We start from the raw sequence: 21,304 nt of genomic DNA on the forward strand, positions 1-21,304 counted from the left end.
AGTGATATTAAGATTTGAAGTTGAAATTACAAGTTGATCGTTGTAATACATTTCAGCAATAGATTGATACTATAATTTTGATGGATTGGTTCTGTCCTGAGTGAATAATAAAAATGTTTTGGATATGCCTGGCACATTGAAGGTTGTAAATCAGAATAAAGATACAAATGATAATGAAAGTGGTACTTGAGAAAATATTTCTAAATTATTATTTAAATGGCAGAACATTACATTTTATTCTTTTGTGCCTGTATGTGAAGGATATGTTACACAAAGTAAAGTTTTTGAGGTATAATGACTAGTTAATCCAAACTTGCTGTATGTGTGGCATGCTTTCAGGTGACAGCATTGCCCTTTTCATGAAGGTATGTTATATCTGGACTGAACAATCTGTACATTTTACCTGACTTATAATTATTTCTGCAATATTATTTTTAGAACAAGAATTCCAAGTAAATTGCTTTACCTGGATTTCGAATTCTTACTTTTTAGAATGTCAGGAGATACTCTCTTCTTCAAGAGTGAACCCAAGACGACCATCAATAAATTTCATTTGTTTCTCACCCTGTATTTCAGATACTCAGACCCAGTGAGAGCATAATTGTGACTGTTAGGAGTAACCTCTGATTGTTGTGTATTAATTCTAACATCCTTCCTCTGATCAAATTCTAGGCTGCCAGGATATTGCAGATGAGTTCAGAGCACAGGAGATTGATGGACAGGCTCTTCTCTTGCTAAAAGAAGACCATCTTATGAGTGCAATGAATATCAAGCTAGGCCCGGCCCTAAAGATCTGTGCACGCATCAACTCTCTGAAGGAATCTTAACGGGATCATGAGGCTCTGAGATAACAGCAGTTTTATTCTTAAACAAACTTGTAAGGTAAAGGCTCAAATTGGCCTACAATATTATCACTTACTGTGATGGATAGCCAAGCACATTGGGATCTCTGCATTAAAGCTGACATTTCTTCTACAGATAAAATAATTCATTATATTGATACATTTTCATAATTAGCTAACATTGGTGAATTAATTTTACAGGTTACACACAACATTGAAAGACTTGTTATAGAGGGCCATGATATTTTTCAAAGTGTTTTACTAGATAATTTTTTTAAAGGTGATGTTTATCATTAATATAAAAAATCCTTTTGAAAGTAATTTAATGATTTACATTTCTCCTCTTTTGATTCGGTTTTCTTATACATTTTTCTACCCTATAATTTTTCTATGGGTTGTCGTGAGAGATATAATTTAGGAGTGATTTAGGAATAATTTTGGAGTCCAGTGACTGGAATTGTATGCAGTGAGATATCACTGTATGTTTTAAAAAACATGTCTTTTAGACAGTTGCTTTGTCTATAAAAAGGATTGCATTCTAGCATGAAAAATACTGATCTGGAAGTTAGAAGATTTGGTTTCTTTTCCAAACTTGACCAAGAATTTGGTGTGACTGAGGAAGTTAGTTTTCCTCTTAGTTTTTGTTCTTTTAGAGCAGTGGTTCTCAACAGAGGTCAGTTTTGTTCCCCAGGGGACATTTGAAAATGTCAAGGGACATTTTGGTTGTCATAGCTTAGGGGTTGGGCAGGGGGTTGCTGTTGGTATCTGAAGCGTGGACAGGGATGTCGCTAAATATCCTACAATGCACAGGACAGCCCTCTACAACAGAGTTATCTGGTCCAAAATGTCAGTAGTGCCAAGGTTGAGAAACCGTAACATAGGATGGATAAATGTTGCTCTTTTTCACCCAGAGGGATATTTTGAGAAAAAAAATTTAAAAAGGGATGTAATAAGGAATACATTGTACAACGGAAGTATTTCAGATAGCATTAATGTTCTGCTAGAGTATTTTTCCCAGTTTTATGCATTCTAGAAAAAGGGGGGAAATCTGCCTGTAAAATGAGAACTAGCATACTTAGAATTTTGCCTCTCAGTATTAAGTCATAATAACAATTCTCTTTCATATCTCTCTGCACTGATGAAGGCATAATATGATTATGCCTTATGAACCAGTGCACAGCCTTTGCTGGCAGGGCGATACTTTGTAGTGGCTATGTGGTTGGTGTTTGGATTTTTCTAGTGTTGAACAAGCTGGATCTAGCTAGAATGCACATTCCTTTTTCCTTGACTAAATCTTTGTATGCTTCCTGCAAAGCACTTATCCAACTGATCTCTCTTGGATAATTGGATCTAATTTTGTATGTACACGTTTTAGGGAAAAAAGATTTTAAAGCAAAACCTTTCATTGAACAGTTAGTGTTCTGTTAGAATTATGGCACTAAAAATTGTGGCAGGCCTGTGAACTTTATAGTCCTGGACATCAAAAATGTTTTAATCTTTTTTTTATCTTATCTTTACCATACAATGGAAATGTTTTAATAATTGAAGGAACATACACAGATATTTGGCAGAAGTTCAGTAAGTGAGGAAGAGTCCATGGGTTTCAGTCATTGTCACTGATCTTTTAAAAAAGATTGTGTTACGCTAGTAGAAGACTAAAGATGTCATTAAAGACATCACAGATATTTATCTTTTGGCTTTGTGTACATTAGAGAATGTTGATTATTTTTATACAAAAATACAGCGGGTAATTTTTTTAACCTTTAGATGCCTCTTGTTTGAATGTATGCTTTGTGGGATTCTTTTGTGTAGTAATGTTTTAAAGAAAAGACATTTACTGATAGTTATGTGTAGGATTAGAATATGTAATATAGTGTAAGGCTCATGTTCCAGACCTACAATAGCTTGTAGTCTATGTCACATATTTCTGTATATCACATTTTTAATTATTGGATTACAGTTTCAAGGAAAGGTAGGTACTCTACAGTTAATTTTCATTTATTAGCAGTTAATCATTATGACAGAGTTGTCATATGCTTTGACTTTTCCCCTCATCTTGTAATTTCAGAACACACGTATAGGTTAAGCATTAGTAGGAGATGGTCCACTGTATGAGGGCTGAAGGGCACAATGGAAAGTCTCCCCTGGAATTAAAGCTTTGTCACAGATGATCCACAAACAATTCATACAGAATTGATTCTTTGGGGATAGACTCCCCTGGCAATAATGATTACCTCCCATAACTATATTACCTATATATAGCCTTTAAGGTATTAACTTGGAACTGTGGTCCCTCTTCTGATATCAGTCATTATGTACTTACTGAAAGCCCCTGTGCGTAGCACTGTGTTCAGTATCCGAGAAAGCTTACAAGAGGGATTTCCATGGAGAGCACCTTATAATCCTAAATCTTATAATAATCTTAAGAACAGACCAGATCTTCTGTTGTCCCTACTCAAAACATACCCAGAAAATATACTTGCTTTTTTCAAGTTATTTTATTTAGAAATGGCTCACTGGCTTTTAACTAGTAGTTTTCCCATTGATGCAGCTGTTTCTTTCCGGGTGATTTAACTATCTGAATTTCAGCTATGTATAATGGATATAGACGATAACACTGGGTGTCCACTTCTCTCCTGAGCTTAAAGCACAGTTTTAGTATGAAATAGGTGGGGAGAGTGCTGTCATTTTCGCTTTCCTTCATATTACTAGTTGTTTTAGGATTTTGATTGAGGAGAAGGAATGACAAGCAGAAAGGGTACATGGGAAGTTCTTCCTACTTTTGCTACCTAAGTTTGCATTTTCTGACTTCTTTATACTGATGCACTTTTCCCATTGAGGAAGAAAATCCCTACAAGTTTGAAATTTTATTTGCTTTAAGCCATGTGTTCCTAAGAAAGTACACAGAGAGCTGGTTTATAAAAGTTGTTTCTTACATGATGTGCATTTTCATCAAGCCTTGTGTAGGCATGTGTCTGACACAGTTGTGCAGCTTTGATATATAATCAGTATAAGAGTGCTGTCCCACAAGCTGTCACTTTTTAAGTGGCTGGTAATTTTTCCATGACGGTACTTTTAATTTGCTGGCACATCCTCTAAACAGACATTTTTTAAAGTCCCAGTTTAAGGGCCATCCCCTCAGAATAGAGAATGTGGAATAGAAGGAAGGAAATATTAGTGAAGGAGCTTGAGAATGGTGGAGAAGCAGACAAGAGAACTGGCACTTTGTTTATCCCACTTCAGCGCTGAACAAACTTCTGCACTTTTGAAGTTAATAGTCATGTTTTACCTAGTTCCAAATAGAAATTATTTTTTGTAGGTAGCCGACTTTATTTTAATTTTTGACATAGTTTATCTTCCCATATCCAGTGTAATATTATAGTCAGACATTTATTCAAATACCAGTCTTGGATTGAAATCTGTCCGAGTGCCCCATATCACTGGCTTGTTCAATTAAATGTTATGAAGTCCCATTATTTGCATTTGCAGGGTTTTGGTACCACCATAGCACAAGTATGGTAAGGAGGCAATATACAGATTGAGTATAGTCTTAGGCTATGTTTGCATGTGTGTAAACAGTCTTGGAAAGAATAAACTATTGCACATATATGGGAATGATGCTATCCTCATAGCCATATGGAGTGGAAGAAATCCCTGGCTGGACACACTGTTAAAACATTTCAAAGATATATTTTCCACCAGACCAGCCTGGTTATATTTTGTGGTTTGAAGATCCTCACCCTTAGTGAATGGCAGGAACTCATGCTGCCTCTGGGCAATGGGCGTTGAGTATTACTGCCTAATAGGATGAAAGAGCCTCACTCCCCTTACCTCCTCAAGCCCCAAGGAAACAGTGTGAAAACTTTCTTCTTAGAGAGGCCTTTGCCTGAAAATCCCTACAGAGGACTTTGTAGTAGGGTTAATTTTAGGGAGGTAACTGGGGCAGGAATTTCTAATACCTAACAGTCGTGTCTTCGTAAACCCTCTGGGCAGTGGAAACTGGCCATTTATGTACAATGTTTGCTCAGTCTGTTTCCTTTGCAGGACATGTAACTATAACGGGGCCTTGGGGAAGGTTTTCTAGGGGAAAGGACAGGGAAGTGGAGGAGGAGACAAACGGGGGGAAAAGCGTTCCAGACCCAAGAGGATAATATGGTTAACTGAGTGAGGTTGTGTAGTATAGATATGGCCATCAGTAGTTCAGAATAATAAATTGTAATGGTTGGGTCCCAGTTATAGCAATAAACAGTATAGTTTTTTTTATGTCAAGATTTACCTGTGATCAAACTCATTCTTTTACTCTCTTTATCAAGAGATTCTGCCCTTAGGAGCATATTAATAGTTCCAATGATACATAAATTGGTGATTTTTGACTTCTGAAAAAGGTGACAATTATTATAGTTGGAGAATATTTGTCAAGAACTCAAAGGTTAATTGTTATAATTGAGTTATCAGAATTATATGGAGGAGAGAGTATCCATTGTCAGATACTACAGTTGAATCAACCTTGTGGATTGTTACAAAGGCATTTTTAAGATTTTTAAGATAGTGTTTTGTTAGGTTGTGTCTCAGTCTAAGAGTTGGATGACTAAGAGCTATAGGGTTCTGTTTATTAGCGTGGATTTCAGTAAACACAAGCCTACCTCTATTTCTTTGATGCACAATAGTGTGGATCATGAAATGAACTGTTTAATCTACATTCATCAATATTGGTATTTTCTGAATCTGTTTAGAGCATTTGATTTCATCTTAACAATTGTGATTCAATTAAATAAGCACAAATACAATATTAGGGAAAGTAAATATGCAATCTTATTAAAATTTAATTTCAACCTATTATAAGCTGTACATCTTAAAAAAATTCTTTGGGAAGATATTCCTCTTTTGTTAGAAGTTCATAAAATGTATCATTATATAGTTTCCCTCATAGCACTAATATAAGCCATTTCTTCAATAAAAAATGTTGAAAATTATATTATCTTCTTTGGAAAAAGTTTCCTAAATTTTTAAAAATTATAAAGTTTTACATATTATTTTTCAGAGCTTATTTAATCTACTTTAAAATAATACTATGGTAAAGGTGTTTTTTTGGAAGTTGTAAAGCACTAACACAAATATAATTTTTACCATCATATTCCAGAGCAAAACGTCTGGCTTTTCCTGAACTTTCACTTTAGTACACGTACATGAGAAGGGAGACCTGCCCTCCTTCTCAGATCCGAAGCTCAGCTTCTCTAATGAAAACTCTCCCATTCTGCTCTACCACATGAACACACACCTCTGAAGTGCCATGTTCATGGGAGCTTTGGGAAATGTTTTCCACAAATGTTTCATTTTTTTCCCTTTGTATAGCAGGTGAACATTTAATTTTACTTAAAGGTGACAATTTCAACCTCCGACATTAGAGAAGAGGTACATTTAAAAAGTATTTTTTTCTACTGCCTTTGAAAAGTACAGTTGCTCTCAGTGATATTGGTGGCGTCAGTATGAATCCATAGAAAAAGAAAACCTGTGTGTAAAGGTCTTAAAATGTATTGTTTAAAAGAAGTAACACATGAATTTTAATTTGGAAAAAAATCTATATAAATTTAAAGTACTATTATGCTAACATGGTATAGTTTTAAATGTAAGAGTAAAAAAAGTAAGTCCTTTTAGACCACCTATTTAAATTCACTCCATTAATCTTAAGGATGGATAGTAGCCGTCTTATTGACTTGAAAGTTATACTTTAGGGACTATTATCAGTGTTAAATCCTTGATTTTGTGGAGCTTTAATTGATGGAGGTGAAAAATTTGGGGTTTATAAGAGCGGTGGGGAATGGTAGTGAAATGAACATCAACATATTTTAGAAAAAGGAACTTCTTTAGTCTTGCCTCAAGCAAACCAGATGTATCCATTGCTTAAAATCTTTTAGAATGCTTATGTTAAAGCCATAATTTTGTTTTAGGTAGTACTAAATAATTACTTCAATAGTAAATAAGAGATGCACATAATCATTAAATTAACATGATAAATGAAGATAAAACACTGGCTGGGAGACTGGGGTTTTACTTCTAGTTGGTGAATTAGCTGTGTGACACCTTAGGCCATTACTTAGCTTTTAACCTGTTTCCTCTTCTGAGTATACAGCATGGAGCCTGTACTACTCAAAATGTTGATTTTGTTTAAAATCATCTTTAAGCTATATAAAACTACGATTCTAGGCCACATAATGGGGTATTTTTTAAAGTTGCTCCTACTTAATTCTCTTTTATCTTAATTCTCTTAATTTCCTTTCTTAATGGTTCATTTCACACTTAAGAGCCTTTGCTAAAAGATAATTATTTATTAAGCATCCGTTTCCTGGGTCACCCACAGTCTTTGTTCTCCTAAGGATTAAGGTAGAAAATTCACACAGATGAGCAAATGAGGACGTTTTTCTAAACACCTCTTGCTAAACCACTGAACATATGAATACATCAGAACATTGTCATTCATTCATTTATCCATTCATTTAGCAAACCATTTGAACATTTACTGTGCAGTGTGTGGTATACTTAAGGAACTAGTAATAAGTAAACAAAATCCTCTCTTCCCCCCATTTTTGATTGTGGCTTGAACAAACATGGATGTAATTATTATTACTTAATGTACTGAATGTAAAGTTGGAACTGAGAGGGAATTTTTATGCATTGGGTAAAGGATTAGGCTATGTGATATCTAAGGGAGCTGAGTGAATCACATCATAATTCCTGTAAAACATTTTGCATACTAATCCATATATCTGATTAGGTTACAAAATTAAAGGTACCTAATATTAGGATTTATATTTTGAAACTGTTGTGACAGCCCATATTTCTCAGAATTATTTTGACACTTGAATCTATTCCAGAGGTGTTGCTATATGCAGGGTGTGTGACAGAACAATACAAAGAAGCTGGTGCTGATTTACTATACGTTTTGAACTACACCCAGTATTGACAGTGCAGTAACTTTTGAAAACTGAAAAATCTCAGAAGAGCTTGCTGAACAGGTTTGGTTTTTATTTTGTTTTTGTCTTTTTAAAGCAAGAAAGATTACATAAAATTTTACTGTTATCACAAATATCTACTTTTTAGAAAGCACTCATATATTGCATAGTAAAAGGGTTTCCTTTAAAATGCAGAACCGGTAAGCAGTAAAACAGTTTTGTGCTTGGAGCTTGAATTTACAAGTATTTGGGGAGTAAATATAGAATGGGAGAATTGATTAACTGGGAAGAAGGTCCCTTACCACCCGAGGATTCTGTGAATTACATTGTGATTTTCTGTTGACACAACTTTACATATTAATATCACTTGATACTAACCTTCTCCATAAAGATACAAAATGAAAATATATTAAAAAGATCTTTTATGTATCGTAGTGACCAGATAGTCTGGATTTAAAAAAATTTTTCCATGGTACTGGTTAAAACTTTTAAAATATTTTAACTTACGTAATTTTTCAAATATTTTTGCTGTTAAAATATCTATTACATAAATACTTTTTGTATGTGTATTCTAAATTTTTAAAAAATCAGTGGGAGTGTGCAAAGATGGTATAATTTTGGACATCTAATTTCTAAGACATTTAACTAGATTCCCAATCACCTCATTCAAAAGCTTGGTCTTTCTGTTTTTTCCATAGGAAAAAAAAAAGTCAAAGTAAGCTCCAAAAAACTCCTCAAAGTAAGGGGTGAGCTTGTGGTGTAGGTTGGAGTTGTAGACAGCAGTGTGCAGGATGGATACCGACACTGGTGTCAGGCATTTCAAGCCTCTTTGTTGAATTAGTGCTTTTTGTCTGCTTGCTTGTTGAAAACATTTTTTGCTGTTGACTTAACAAAGGCAAATTGTGATAAACTTTTAAAAATTTTTATTTTTGATGCCTTATGCACATGTTAACTGATTTTTTAATTCCTCCTTTTGCTTCCTCCCATTGTTCTAATTAAATAGGACTTTCATATTATTAAAACCTCAAACACTGACCCAACCAGGATGAACAAAGAATCACCAAGGGGAAAGAAAACATTTTTTTATCTTTACAAAAAACAAATGTTAAGATTATATATAGATGTATTCTTTATGTTGGATATTGTACTAGAGTCCTCCTTGCAGGGAATGAAATAGTTTTAGCACTCTTAGCATTAGCGGTCCTAGATTGGTGTCTATAGCTGCAGTTTTAAAATGTATAACCTGACAATGAAGTTAATTTTGCATTATGAGAGCACACCATGATCTATGTAAAAAGATTGTCCATTTGGTGTATTTTTTTAAAAAAGAGAAAGCACTTTCATATTAACAGTAGCATGTGTATGAATTTTAGATTTTCATATTTGTTGTGTCTGTATTCAGTGAAGTAAAATTGAACATTTCAAATGTTTGTTGATGGCAACATTAACTGTTAAATTAAAGCACCTTATACTCTGCTGCTTAAACTTGCTTGTAATTGCACCTTTGTTACCTGCACATTTTCACATAGAATATTGTTGTAACATTGCTTCATGTGGGTCTGGATGGAAGGTTAGTGGGCCTACAGGATCATTTATTTATATTGTTTATATTACAATAATATATTGTAGACCAGTTGTAAGTTCATTTCTTTACAAATAAAAGCCTCTTCCATTTGGCTGGTAAACTGAATAATTTCTTTTTTTTTTTTTTTTAAGCTTGTGAGGCACGGGGCATCTTCTAAGTAAACAAACACCTTAGTGGGGCTTGAAATAGTTATACATCATCCAGGTTTAAAATCTGCAGAGAGGGTAAGTCTTTACTTATTAAGTAAAATATATTCTTAAGTATCTCAGTTCCACAGATGGCCAATTAGAAAGCCACTACATTCAGAAGGAAAGTAACACAGAGAAGTAGAGTAGGTTTGTACATTGACAAATTAGACGGTATCTGTGTAGCTTAACTCACAGAGTGATTTCAGATTTTTCTGCCGTTTAGATTGCTTCACTCCAGTAGTTCTCAACCGGGAACAGTTTTGCCCACTGAAGGGAGTACGGCAGTCTCCGGAGACGTTGTGATTGTAGTGACTGGGAAAGGAGGTTCTACTGGCACCTAGTGGATAGAAGGCAGAGATGCTGCCAGACGTGCTGCAGCACACAGCACAGCTCCCCCAACGAAGGGTTATCCAACAGAAAACGTCAGTAGTGCTGAGGGTGAGAAACCCTACCTTCACACCATGGTACGTCGCCCATGTGATTACGGGTTGTCATGCAAATATATGACAGATGATAAGTTACAACTGAAGATGGATCTGTTATGTCAGGGAAGAGACCTAGTCACCACTCCCAGTTCTGTAAGGTGAGCAACCAAAACTTTTCTTTTAGGAATATTTGCACAAAGAACAGAGATATATTTTTTTAAGTTAGATGAATTTATTATTTTTTTTCATTTACCATTTTAACCACTTTATTTTTTAAAAAGAATTTATTTATTTATTGGCTGCATTGGGTCTTCATTGCTGCACGTGGGCTTTCTCTCTAGCTGCGGCAAGCGGGGGCTACTCTTCATTGCGGTGTGCGGGCTTCTCATCGCGCTGGCTTCTCTGCTGCGGAGCACGGGCTCTAGGCGCGCGGGCTTAAGTAGCTGCCTCACATGGGCTCAGTAGTTGAGGCACGCGGGCCCTAGAGTGCACAGGCTGCAGTAGTTGCAGCCCACGGGCTCTAGGGTGCGCAGGCTTCGGTAGTTGTGGCTCGCAGGCTCTTGAGCGCAGGCTCGGTAGTTGTGGCGCACTGGCTTAGTTGCTCCGCGGCATGTAGGATCTTGCCGGACCAGGGCTCGAACCCGTGTCCCCTGCATTGGCAGGCGGATTCTTAACCACTGCGCCACCAGGGAAGTCCTAAAATTAGCTAAATTTAAATTGCACTAATCTTTCCCCTTATGTTAAAGAATATTTACACCAAATTATTTAAAGAAAACAATCTTGATTTTCTTGCTCTAAGTGTAATAAAAATGTTTATTTAAATTTGAAAAGTTGGCAGTGAATCGCAGATTTACCTAACAGTTTGTATCCAGTAGTTTTCTGGGTAACACAAATATCAGTATGGTCAACAGGTATAAATATTTCTTATTGGAAGTATTTTGTTAAAAAAAAAAAAAAACAATAATATCACAATCCCAAAAAGACATATTCTGAAAAGGTATGAAAGTTTGGGATGTGGGGGAGAGCTTTCAGTTCAGTTCATTCTTTATATGTCCCAAGTCATCATTCTTTCCCATTTGTAAAATTATAATTCTTGTAGCTGTTAGTTTTAGTTTTAACATGGCAACATGTCAACAAATTATTACTGATATAGGCTTTTCAATCTGCTCAAGATTATGAATTGTAAGTGGAATGAAGCAGCATTTCCAGTTGACAAATGGATCCACAGGTAATGCCATGTTTCTAAAATTAAGTTTGTGACAATTAAACCAAAAAACTGTAGCAATGAGAAAACTATTGACAAAGTACAACCACGGAATGTTCATCTCGATGTACGCTGGAATCTGTACTTTAAGTAAAAGGATAATTATTTGAAGTAGTACAAATGGTAACCAGGTACCAAGAAAACAGATAATCAACTTGGGCAAGAGTGTTTTTTTAGAGCTCACAGTATAACTACAGTGGGATGAAAAGGGAAAATATAGGACAGTCTCATTCATATAGGAAGTTATCCTAACAGCCTGTACCAAGGTAATAACTTCTGACCAAGAGGTTATAAAAGCCATAAATAAAATCATCACCATGGAAAATGACAGCCAGTAACTCTGAATGCTGATGTAGAAAGGACACTGATAAGAATAAACATTCTGTACCTTCAGGCTTTGGTAGATAGCTGAATCTCCCAAAACATAAGTAAGGACTGAAATCCAAATTAAAATAACTGCAAAGAAATAAAATACTTTTTGACACTTAAATGGAAGCTTGGTGGCTTTACAGAAATTCAGGTAATAATCTATACAAGCTGTCAGAAAAACTGGATAATGCAAAAAGCCGTAAGTAAAAGAAATAATTTGAGTAAATAGGCAGATGTGGTATTTAGTAAACCTAATGCCTAAAAGTACAAAATCCCTGAAATAGGATATAATGGAAATATTCACCAAAAGTAGAAGATCAGTAAATGCTAGTGAAATGCAAAAATATTCCATAAAATTTTGATGGGTGTTTTTTCTTCTCATTCCTAGTGTGAGGATATTTAATAATATTTTCCCAAGTGTAATCAAGAATAACAGACAGTTACCATCTAGGGGCTGATTTGTTTGATGTAGCTGGTACTGAAAAGAGCAGTTCTCTGAAGTAAGAGCAGTCATTTTTTTTTTTCAGTTCAATTTCAAAGGCCTGCTGCTACAATAAAACAGTGCTTCACTTTATTTTCCATCCCTGCAAAGAAAAGTGAAAAGAAAACCTTGATGTTATCTTGATGCTATCACTGTTTTAAAACTTTACAAAGCAAGCACCTCATCTCAAAAATCTATTTTAATCCAATCATTTCCCCAAATAAACATATTTCTTATACTTAGAATACAGAATATGATCAAGAATAATTAATGTGTATACTCTCGTCATTTTTTGAGACCCAGATGGTCCAGAGCTCTCAGATCTATAACCAAACTGTTTTATATAAATTACTAACTTCTACAGAAGCACAGGTTTTAATAACTTGTTGAAAAAAGGTAGAAAAACACTTTTATCTACCAGAGCCAAAATATAGGCTTCATATAGCTGATTCACTTTGCTGTACAGCAGAAACTAACACAACATTATAAAGCAACTATACTCCAATAAAAATTAATTTAAAAAAATGACAGAAACACTCTTAGAAATACATCTACTGTAAAAACAAGCCATGTTTTATGTCATCCAATTTTATAACTGAAGAGCTGGGAATAATTCAGAAAAAAGGCATAGAAACTCCGTGTAGCTCTAGAAGGAGGATCTAGGATACCTGATTTTCACTCCCTTACTCTCCTAGAAAGAGAATAGTTCCTTGGAAATAAAAACTGAGATCCTTCTTTCCAAAAAACTGGAAGGTTCCTGCATTAAGTCATGACATAATCATGAGATCATTCTACTATTAACTATGTTGTGAATAAGAGATCACATTGATGGTTTGAATTTTCTCCTTTGGGAAAAAAACATTTAGCAAGTTTGACTTCTAAAAATAAAATACATTCCAAGAAAATACAAAAAATATATATATAATATATATAATATATACATATTATAGATAATATATATTATAGATAATATATAATATGTATAATATTATATATATATATATATACACACACATAGGCTTCAAATAGCAGCCTGATAGGAATACTCAGAACAATCCACTGATAGCTGTTGACTCAGTCCCACTCTGACACCAGACATTACCCGTTTTTGTCTTTCTGTCCGTGAAATTTAGATAATGCTTATGAGGCCCCTTTAGTATAGCTGGTTTCAAATCTTTTTAGCTGCAGGATCATCATTCAAATAAATCTGAAGCTCAAAGATATAAAACAGACGGTTCAGCTGAAAATCATGAAAATATTGGTTGAGGAAAAAGATTCATCAGGTGTAGCACCTGGAGAGATGAAAGAATACAGGGAAGCAGTAGGGATACCTGAGAACGTTAAGAATTGCTAGGTAAGGGCAAAGGAACAGGAGCTGAGCTTGAGTGATAAATGCATTCAAAGCAGGAAAAAGATGATGAAAGGGAAAGTTCAAAGAGGAAGAAATCAGGAAAGGATGGAAGAAAAGGAAGGAAATTCAAGAAATTTAGTCTAAAAAAAAAGAAAAACCCACACAAATTTAGCCTTAAAAAAAAAAACAAAACACAGTTGACCCAAAATTGTTTCTGCAAGACTGTTCAACCAGTGTTTATAACAGCAAAACAAAACCCAAACAATAACAAAAAACCTACCCATGAATGTCAACAATTAGGAATGCATTAAAAGTGATACATCCTGGGCTTCCCTGGTGGTGCAGTGGTTGAGAGTCCACCTGCTGATGCAGGGGACACGGGTTCGTGCCCCGGTCCGGGAAGATCCCACATGCCGCGGAGCGGCTGGGCCCGTGAGCCATGGCCGTTGAGCCTGCGCGTCCGGAGCCTGTGCTCCGCAACGGGGGAGGCCACAACAGTGAGAGGCCCGTGTACCGCAAAAAAAAAAAAAAAAAAAAAAAAAAAGTGATACATCCTTGGGGCTTCCCTGGTGGCGCAGTGGTTAAGAATCCGCCTGCCAATGCAGGAGACACGGGTTTGAGCCCTGGTCCGGGAAGATCCCACATGCCGCGGAGCAACTAAGCCCGTGGGCCACAGCTACTGAGCCTGCGCTCTAGAGCCCGTGAGCCACAACTACTGAGCCCGTGTGCCACAACTACTGAAGCTGATGCTCCGCAACAAGAGAACCCACCACAGTGAGGAGCCCGCACACAACAACAAAGACCCAACACAGCCAAAAATTTAAAAAATTAAAATAAAAATAAAGTGATACATCCTTACGATGTACTATTATGCAGCCATTAAAAATGTTTCTCGGGGGCTTCCCTGGTGGCACAGTGGTTGAGAATCTGCCTGCCAATGCAGGGGATACGGGTTCGAGCCCTGGTCTGGGAGGGTCCCACATGCCGCGGAGCAACTGGGCCTGTGAGCCACAACTACTGAGCCTGCGCGTCTGGAGCGTGTGCTCCGCAACAAGAGAGGCCGCGACAGTGAGAGGCCCGCGCACCGCGATGAAGAGTGGCCCCCGCTTGCCACAACTAGAGAAAGCCCTCGCACAGAAACGAAGACCCAACACAGCCAAAAATAAATAAATATATTAAAAAAAAAAAAAAAGTTTCTCGGGATAGGAAGACTTAGTTTTCACTCTACCTTTTCTATACTTGTTAAATGTTGTTATGCCTTGTGGTTTTGTTACATGTTAAAAAAAAAATACCATGATAAATTTCCACAGTATGTTTACTTAAGTGAAATGCAGGATAAAAAATTATGCAGCAACATGTCATCTAATTTTTTACAGATATTATACATGTATAGAAAGAGACTGAAAAGATACATATCAGGTTATTAATATGGTAGTATTATAGGTTTTTCTGATTTTCTCAAACTTTACAGAAAAAAAGTAAGGGAGTATCAAGTCTGAAAAGTAAAAAAAACAATTCGCCTACAGGTAACATGATTAATTTCAAGGAAGTAGTGAGGATACTGTCTGAGGGTAAAGAAAAGAGAGGGAGAGGGCCACCAGTTCTGTTGACAGAATGAACCCTAAGTTGACAAAGAGTCTCTCCTAGTTGAGAAGAGAATTCAACTCTCTTCAGCTAGGCCAACTTTTGAGCTTCTGTATTTGTCTTTTCATTGTCCAGTTTTAGCAAAAATATTGCTAAGTCGGTTTAGGCAGGATCTCTCACTCTCAATATCTGATCTCTCAATATCTGACCAGGTTCCTCATCCCCATCATCCTTTAGTCTAGGTGATGTCTAATCACCTTGACCTGCCTTCAGCAAGAATTCTGGTAGGTCAGTTTCACCAGAATCCCCTCTTAACCCCTGATGTTTCCTTGGTAACAGTCCATTCACTGACCTGACCCCCACCTTCCTCCTTGGGTATAAATTCCCCCTTTTCCTTGTTGTACTTGGAGTTGAGTCCAGTCTCTATACCCCCCCAACCCCAACTGCAAAATCCCATTATTGTGGTCCCCACACCTACTGCAGTCATCTTGAATAAAGTCTGCCTCATTGTTCTTTAACAAGGATCATAAATATTTTTTTCTTTAACATATTCTCATGGCCATCAATGTACCTTGTCATTAGCTAAGTTATTAAGACACACAAATAATGTATCTATTTACACACACATGTATATGTAAAGAGTTATAAAAAATCATCCAATACCTATTTTCATAACTATAGGTTATAAAAGAACAAATGAAACAAGTTCTTTTGTATGCTCAATTTTTTTCCTATACTCAAATATACTATATAGTTTAACTTTTCCCTCTCAGAAAAAGTTCCATTCCAGATTTGATATACAGGGGCACAGAATCATGGCTGCCACCTTGACAAACACTACTGGCCTTGGATAAGGAAACCTGGGTGGAATGGTTAAGACCATATGAAATCCTTGTGCCAAGAAAAAAAACAGGCTTAGTTTTAAATAGCAAATGTTGGTTCAGAATGGGGGTGGGGAAGGGAAACGATGTGGGTTCATATTTATAAAGACCCACTTATTAAAAAAGCATGTTTAGGGCTTCCTTGGTGGCGCAGTGGTTGAGAGTCCGCCTGCCGATGCAGGGGACATGGGTTTGTGCCCCGGTCCGGGAAGATCCCACATGCCGTGGAGCGGCTGGGCCCGTGGGCCATGGCCGCTGAGCCTGCGCGTCTGGAGCCTGCGCTCTGCAACGGGAGAGGCCACAGCAGTGAGAGGCCCGCATACCGGAAAAACAAAACAAAACAAAACAAAAAAAGCATGTTTAGGATAAAAGAAAGGATTATCAGTATAAAATGACTGTACCCTTTACAGTCCTATCCAAAATTAAAGCTAAGGAATCGTACTTAAGTAAGCAACATCCAAGGGATGTTTCCTCAGTTTCCATTTCACCACTGACTCTCCCAGGGGAGCTGATTGGAAGGCCAGGACAGCAGGCCTGTCCCTGCAGGAGGGAAGCAACCCTGAGTGTCTCCCAGGGGCCAAGGAAGCGGGTCGGGGGCAGAGGGTCAGCCACAGCCACCGAGGCACTAACCAAGAACCTCTTCAGAAGAAGATGGGGAGAAAGAAGACAACAAATCTGAAATGGAATATGCAAGAGAAACATAAAGCTGGAAGAAACTTCAGAGACAAGGCCTAGGGAAGATATGCAACTTGAGGCAATAAAAAGCAGTCAAAGGGACTGTATGGAAAAATGTATGTTGGAAAATGAGGTTTTGGTCATTTTACAATGGTTCCTGAACACCATAATCATGGAAACCAATGAAAACTTTCTTAGATGAAAATGTTAAACCCTACTTACTCCATAAACCACTGAAAGTATTCAAAATTCCACTATTTTGTTCTTTAAAAAAACCTCCCTGTAGAAGACAAAAAGCCTTTGATGGGCTACCCGTCCTCCAATTTTCCCTTGAAAAATGTTCACATTAACCTACTGGGATGCAAAGATTTATGAAGATATGATCCTTTTCCTGCATGATGTTTTAAACTACTTATGAATCAAGTCATGCTTCATACACAATTCAAGAAGTTAATGTGCAGGTCCTTTTCAGGGCATCTTTGGGCTTGCTGTGTGATCTGGTCAGTTTAGAAGTATTAGCAGGGCCTGAGGGACACAAACGACGACTTCTTTTCACTGACCCAGTCTCTGCTTTTCCACTTATAACCCAATTAATTCTTAACAACACACCACACTTACTTTGCTTTCTCCAGTAGGTCTTTCTTAGCTGATCTTCCTATTTTACTTCAGTTTTACTGCCTTTAAGTATCTCACTTCTGGTTCCTGGCATACCAAAATGCCATGTGAATAAGCTCTGTGTGAAAGATAGAAAATAAAATAACCGTCATTAATAGCCACCTAAATAACTGGAATTCACTGTAACTGCCTCCAGATCTCTGCTTAGAGAAACTGTAACTATTTGTAGGATTACGGCAAGTAACTTCTTTTTTCCATCAAAAGGAAGGAAAGGGATACTTAGATTAAAAGTCACCGAAGACCCTGAGATATGGGTGCAGATAACATGGTATCTGTTTATAGAAATACTGCCTACATTGCAGTTTTCACCCACAGGTTCAGAGTCTAAACTAGCAGCTCTCAAACTTTCATTTCAGGACCTTTTGACACTTGGTGCATGTTAACGTGAGTAACATTTTTTAAAGTGAAAAATTACTCTGTTTTCCCAAACAAAAAAATTGAGTGAGCGGAGTGGCACTTTGACATTTCCCAAATTACTTTAGTATCTGGCTCAACGGCAGACAGCTGGATTCTCATCTATAAAATCAGCTGTGATATCACACATGTAGCTTTTGGAAAATCCACTGTACATTCATGAGAGTTTGAGAGTAAAAAAGAGGTATATAACTTCATAGCATAATTACAATCAAATAGTTGTGTTATGCAATCATAGAAAAGTTTCCTAACAAAACCATCTGCATTGAACAATAGGACGGGAAGATGAGCAGAGTTAACGTTCTGGTCTACTATTACACAGAAAACGGGATTAGCACTGTAGCTGGATTTGCTGAGCCTCACAAGTGAAGAAAGCCTCTGGGAGAAATAATGTATTGAGCCTTGTCCAGGGATTTTATGTACCTTTTATCCAATCCTTACAACAATCATGAAGGGTAGATATTATTTTTTTGCATGAGGAACTGCTCGGGGGTTAACAAGCTCATTTCCCTAGGATGTGTGACTGCTAAGCGTTGAAGCTTGAAGTTCAACCTCAGGTTTCATTTCAAAGCTCTTCAGTAAGACACAATTATGGCTCAACTCACAACTGGAAATGTAGAAAGGGATCCAATTTATGTATATGAAAGAGCTTTCCAAATAAGAGTGACTGTGTAGCTTACTGGCACCCAAAGGATCCCATGAGAGCCCCTTCAGTGTTCTCTTCCCCTGCCACACGGAATAAACAGGATGTGTTCCAGACAGTACAGCTCAAAGACAGTGGGACCTCTGTCAATCTGGGTCCTTGAGTGACTGTGTGGAGCAGTGGAGCAAAGCCCCAGGTGATTCAGAATGGATGTACAGTGTAAGCAAGAAATAAAGTTTGTTGTATCAAGCTGGAAGGGTTTTGTGATTATATGTTACGGCCTATCCTGATGCATAAAATTCCTTATAATTCTCTGTACCCTGAACATTTCTTTAAGAATTAGCATGTATTATTTATATTATCAGAATTTATAAATCTACAGTAGAAAAAAGAACTTTGAAAAGCAGCAAAGCAAATATAAGAAAACCAGCAAAAGCAAAATTCAGTTTTAATTTCCACTACATTAATTGCTCTTGACTGTATCGTTCTGAGATTCTTATATTTGCCTGTATTGGAAAATAAGGTCTTGATTCAGTGACCTGAATTTCCGCCTTAAGAAAAAGAAGAGTAAGGGAATTCCCTCATAGTCCAGTGGTTATGACTCCACGCTTTCACTGCTGAGGGCCCGGGTTCAATACCTGTCAGGGAACTAAGATCCCACAGCTGCGTGGTGCGGCCAAAAAGAAAAAGAAAAAGAAGAGTAAATTAAACCCTAAAGTAAGCTAAAGGAAGTAAGCTAAAGAACAGAAGACAATGGAATTTTAAAAACAAACAAAAATAACAAAAAAACACAATGAACCAAAAGCTGCTTCTTTCTAAAAACCAATAAAATTGTAAACCTCCAACCAAACTGAGAAAGAACTTACCAAAATTAGGAGAGAGAGGACCTCAGCACAGATCCTATAAACATTAAAAAGATAATAGGGGACTATTAAGAATAATTTTATTCCGGGACTTCCCTGGTGGTGCAGTGGTTAAGAATCCGCCTGCCAATGCAGGGGACATGGGTTCGAGCCCTGGTCTGGGAAGATCCCACATGCCGTGGAGCAACTAAGCCCGTGCACCACAACTACTGAGCCTGCACTCTAGAGCCCACGAGCCACAACTACTGAGCCCCCATGCCACAACTACTGAGCCCCCATGCCACAACTACTGAAGCCCGTGCGCCTGTTACAGCCCGTGCTCTGCAACAAGAGAAGCCACTGCAATGAGAAGCCCCTGCTCGCTCCACCTAGAGAAAGCCCGCCCACAGCAACAAAGACCCAATGCAGCCAAAAATAAATATTTTTTTAAAAGAATAATTTTATTCCAATAAATGAGACAACTGTGATGACACACACATTTCTGGAAAGACATGGACTACCAAAACGCAAACAAAAAGATCCCTATTAAAGAAACTGATTTTGTACTTAAAAACCTTCCCACAAAGAAAATTCTAGGCTCAGATGTCTTCACTGATGTATTCTGCCCAACATTTAAGGAAGAAATTCCAAGCTTAAAGAGAACAGAAGAGAGAAACACATTCCAACTCATTTTACAAGACCAGAATTACCCTTATAACAAAACCAAAGACATTTCAAGAAAACTAAATTACAAAGCATCATTCCTTAAGAATATAGAGGCAAAAATCCTTAACGAAAAAATTAAATTCATTAATATATGAAAATAATAATATAATCTAATACACCACAGTTTATGCAATCTTGGTTTAACATTAGAAAATCGATGTACTTCATCGTGTTAACAGAATAAAGGAGAAAAACTATATGATCATCTGAACAGATGTAGAAAAAGCATTTAACAAAATCCAACATGATAAAAACTCTCATGAAAACAAATAATAGAAGGGAACTTCCCAACCAGATAAAAAGCATCTATGAAAAACCCACATCTAAGTTCAAATGATGAAAGAGTGGGCTTTTTCCTCCTAAAATCAGGAACAATGCAAGGATGTCCACCCTACAACCCTCCTCAACATTTTATTAGAGGTCCTAGCCAGTGCGGTAAGTCATTAACAAGAAATAAAAGGCATGTAGTCTGTAAAGAAAGAAGTAAAGCTGTCTTTAATCATGGGTGACATGATCATGTACTTAGAAAGTCTGAAACAAGAGCTACAAAAGGTAACAAGTGAATTTAGCAAGGTTGCGGGTTAATTTTTTAAAAATTGTATTTCTATATACCAGTGATAAATAATTGGAAAATGAAATAACATTTGCCATAGCATCAAAACTATGGAACATTTAGGGATAAATTTGCCAAAGCACAGGCAAGCACAGTATTCTGAATATTTTAAACATTGCAGAAATGGTACTTGTGTTTGCTTTTGTGTAATTCGTGGACAAAGACTTACAGACAGATGCAAAAATAAATCCTCCTTTGTAACCCAGAGCTCATTCTTCAGTATGAGTTTTGATACAGAAGAAGGAACATGATACTTAAAACAGGTTCAAGTGATGGGGGTATTTACAAACATAAAGGTTGCTTCCAGGACTATAAAATTGATAATTTAAAAGCATAAGATATAAGGGAAATTATCAGCTATACTGATTTAGTACTCTAATTTTAATGTTGACATGAAACAAAGATGGCTTCTTTTTTAAGGCTTGTATCTTGAGAACACAGTGTCTGGACTTGAAAAAGGTACTGGCATAAAGGAAAGACTCCCATTTACCATTGCAACAAAAAGAATAAAATACCTAGGAGTAAACCTACCTAAGGAGACAAAAGACCTGTATGTAGAAAACTATAAGACACTGATGAAAGAAATTAAAGATGATACAAACAGATAGAGAGATATACCATGTTCTTGGATGGGAAGAATCAACATTGTGAAAAAGACTATACTACCCAGAGGAATCTACAGATTCAATGCAATCCCTATCAAACTACCGATGGCATTTTTCACAGAACTAGAACAAAAAATTTCACAATTTGTATGGAAACACAAAAGACGCTGAATAGCCAAAGCAATCTTAAG

At 36.8% G+C, this 21,304-nt stretch overlaps 2 protein-coding genes and 1 non-coding gene across 11 annotated transcripts in view; 2 read left to right on the forward strand and 1 right to left on the reverse strand.

Moving 5' to 3' along the window:
• The window catches only part of PHC3 (polyhomeotic homolog 3), an 85,077-nt gene extending 75,598 nt beyond the window's left edge, over positions 1-9,479 (forward strand). For 4 of the 7 annotated variants that reach the window (XM_027111952.1, XM_027111980.1, XM_027111993.1 and 1 more), the window contains one exon: positions 673-7,856. In XM_027111952.1, the coding sequence (XP_026967753.1) occupies positions 673-827 (155 nt within the window). In that variant the 3' untranslated portion in view covers positions 828-7,856. Of the gene's footprint in view, positions 1-672; positions 7,857-8,795 lie in introns of those variants that run through there. The other 3 variants (XR_003433810.1, XR_003433811.1, XR_003433813.1) reach the window with 3 other exon arrangements.
• A 1,304-nt stretch (positions 9,480-10,783) lies between these two features.
• The window catches only part of GPR160 (G protein-coupled receptor 160), a 30,892-nt gene continuing 20,371 nt past the window's right edge, over positions 10,784-21,304 (reverse strand). For all 3 annotated transcript variants that reach the window (XM_027112064.1, XM_027112073.1, XM_027112082.1), the window contains exons 2-3: positions 17,214-17,328; positions 10,784-12,207 (exon numbers count right to left, since the gene is read on the reverse strand). In XM_027112064.1, the coding sequence (XP_026967865.1) occupies positions 11,121-12,137 (1,017 nt within the window). In that variant the 5' untranslated portion in view covers positions 12,138-12,207; positions 17,214-17,328 and the 3' untranslated portion in view covers positions 10,784-11,120. The remainder of the gene's footprint in view (positions 12,208-17,213; positions 17,329-21,304) is intronic.
• Positions 20,634-20,758, forward strand: LOC113623978 (small nucleolar RNA SNORA40). The gene has a single exon (XR_003434151.1). It is a non-coding gene; the product is annotated as a small nucleolar RNA SNORA40 (small nucleolar RNA).

Source organism: Aethalodelphis obliquidens, unplaced genomic scaffold (genome assembly GCF_003676395.1).
Source record: "Aethalodelphis obliquidens isolate GAN/ISIS:26980383/991018 unplaced genomic scaffold, ASM367639v1 scaffold1, whole genome shotgun sequence".
Taxonomy (NCBI): domain Eukaryota; kingdom Metazoa; phylum Chordata; class Mammalia; order Artiodactyla; family Delphinidae; genus Aethalodelphis; species Aethalodelphis obliquidens.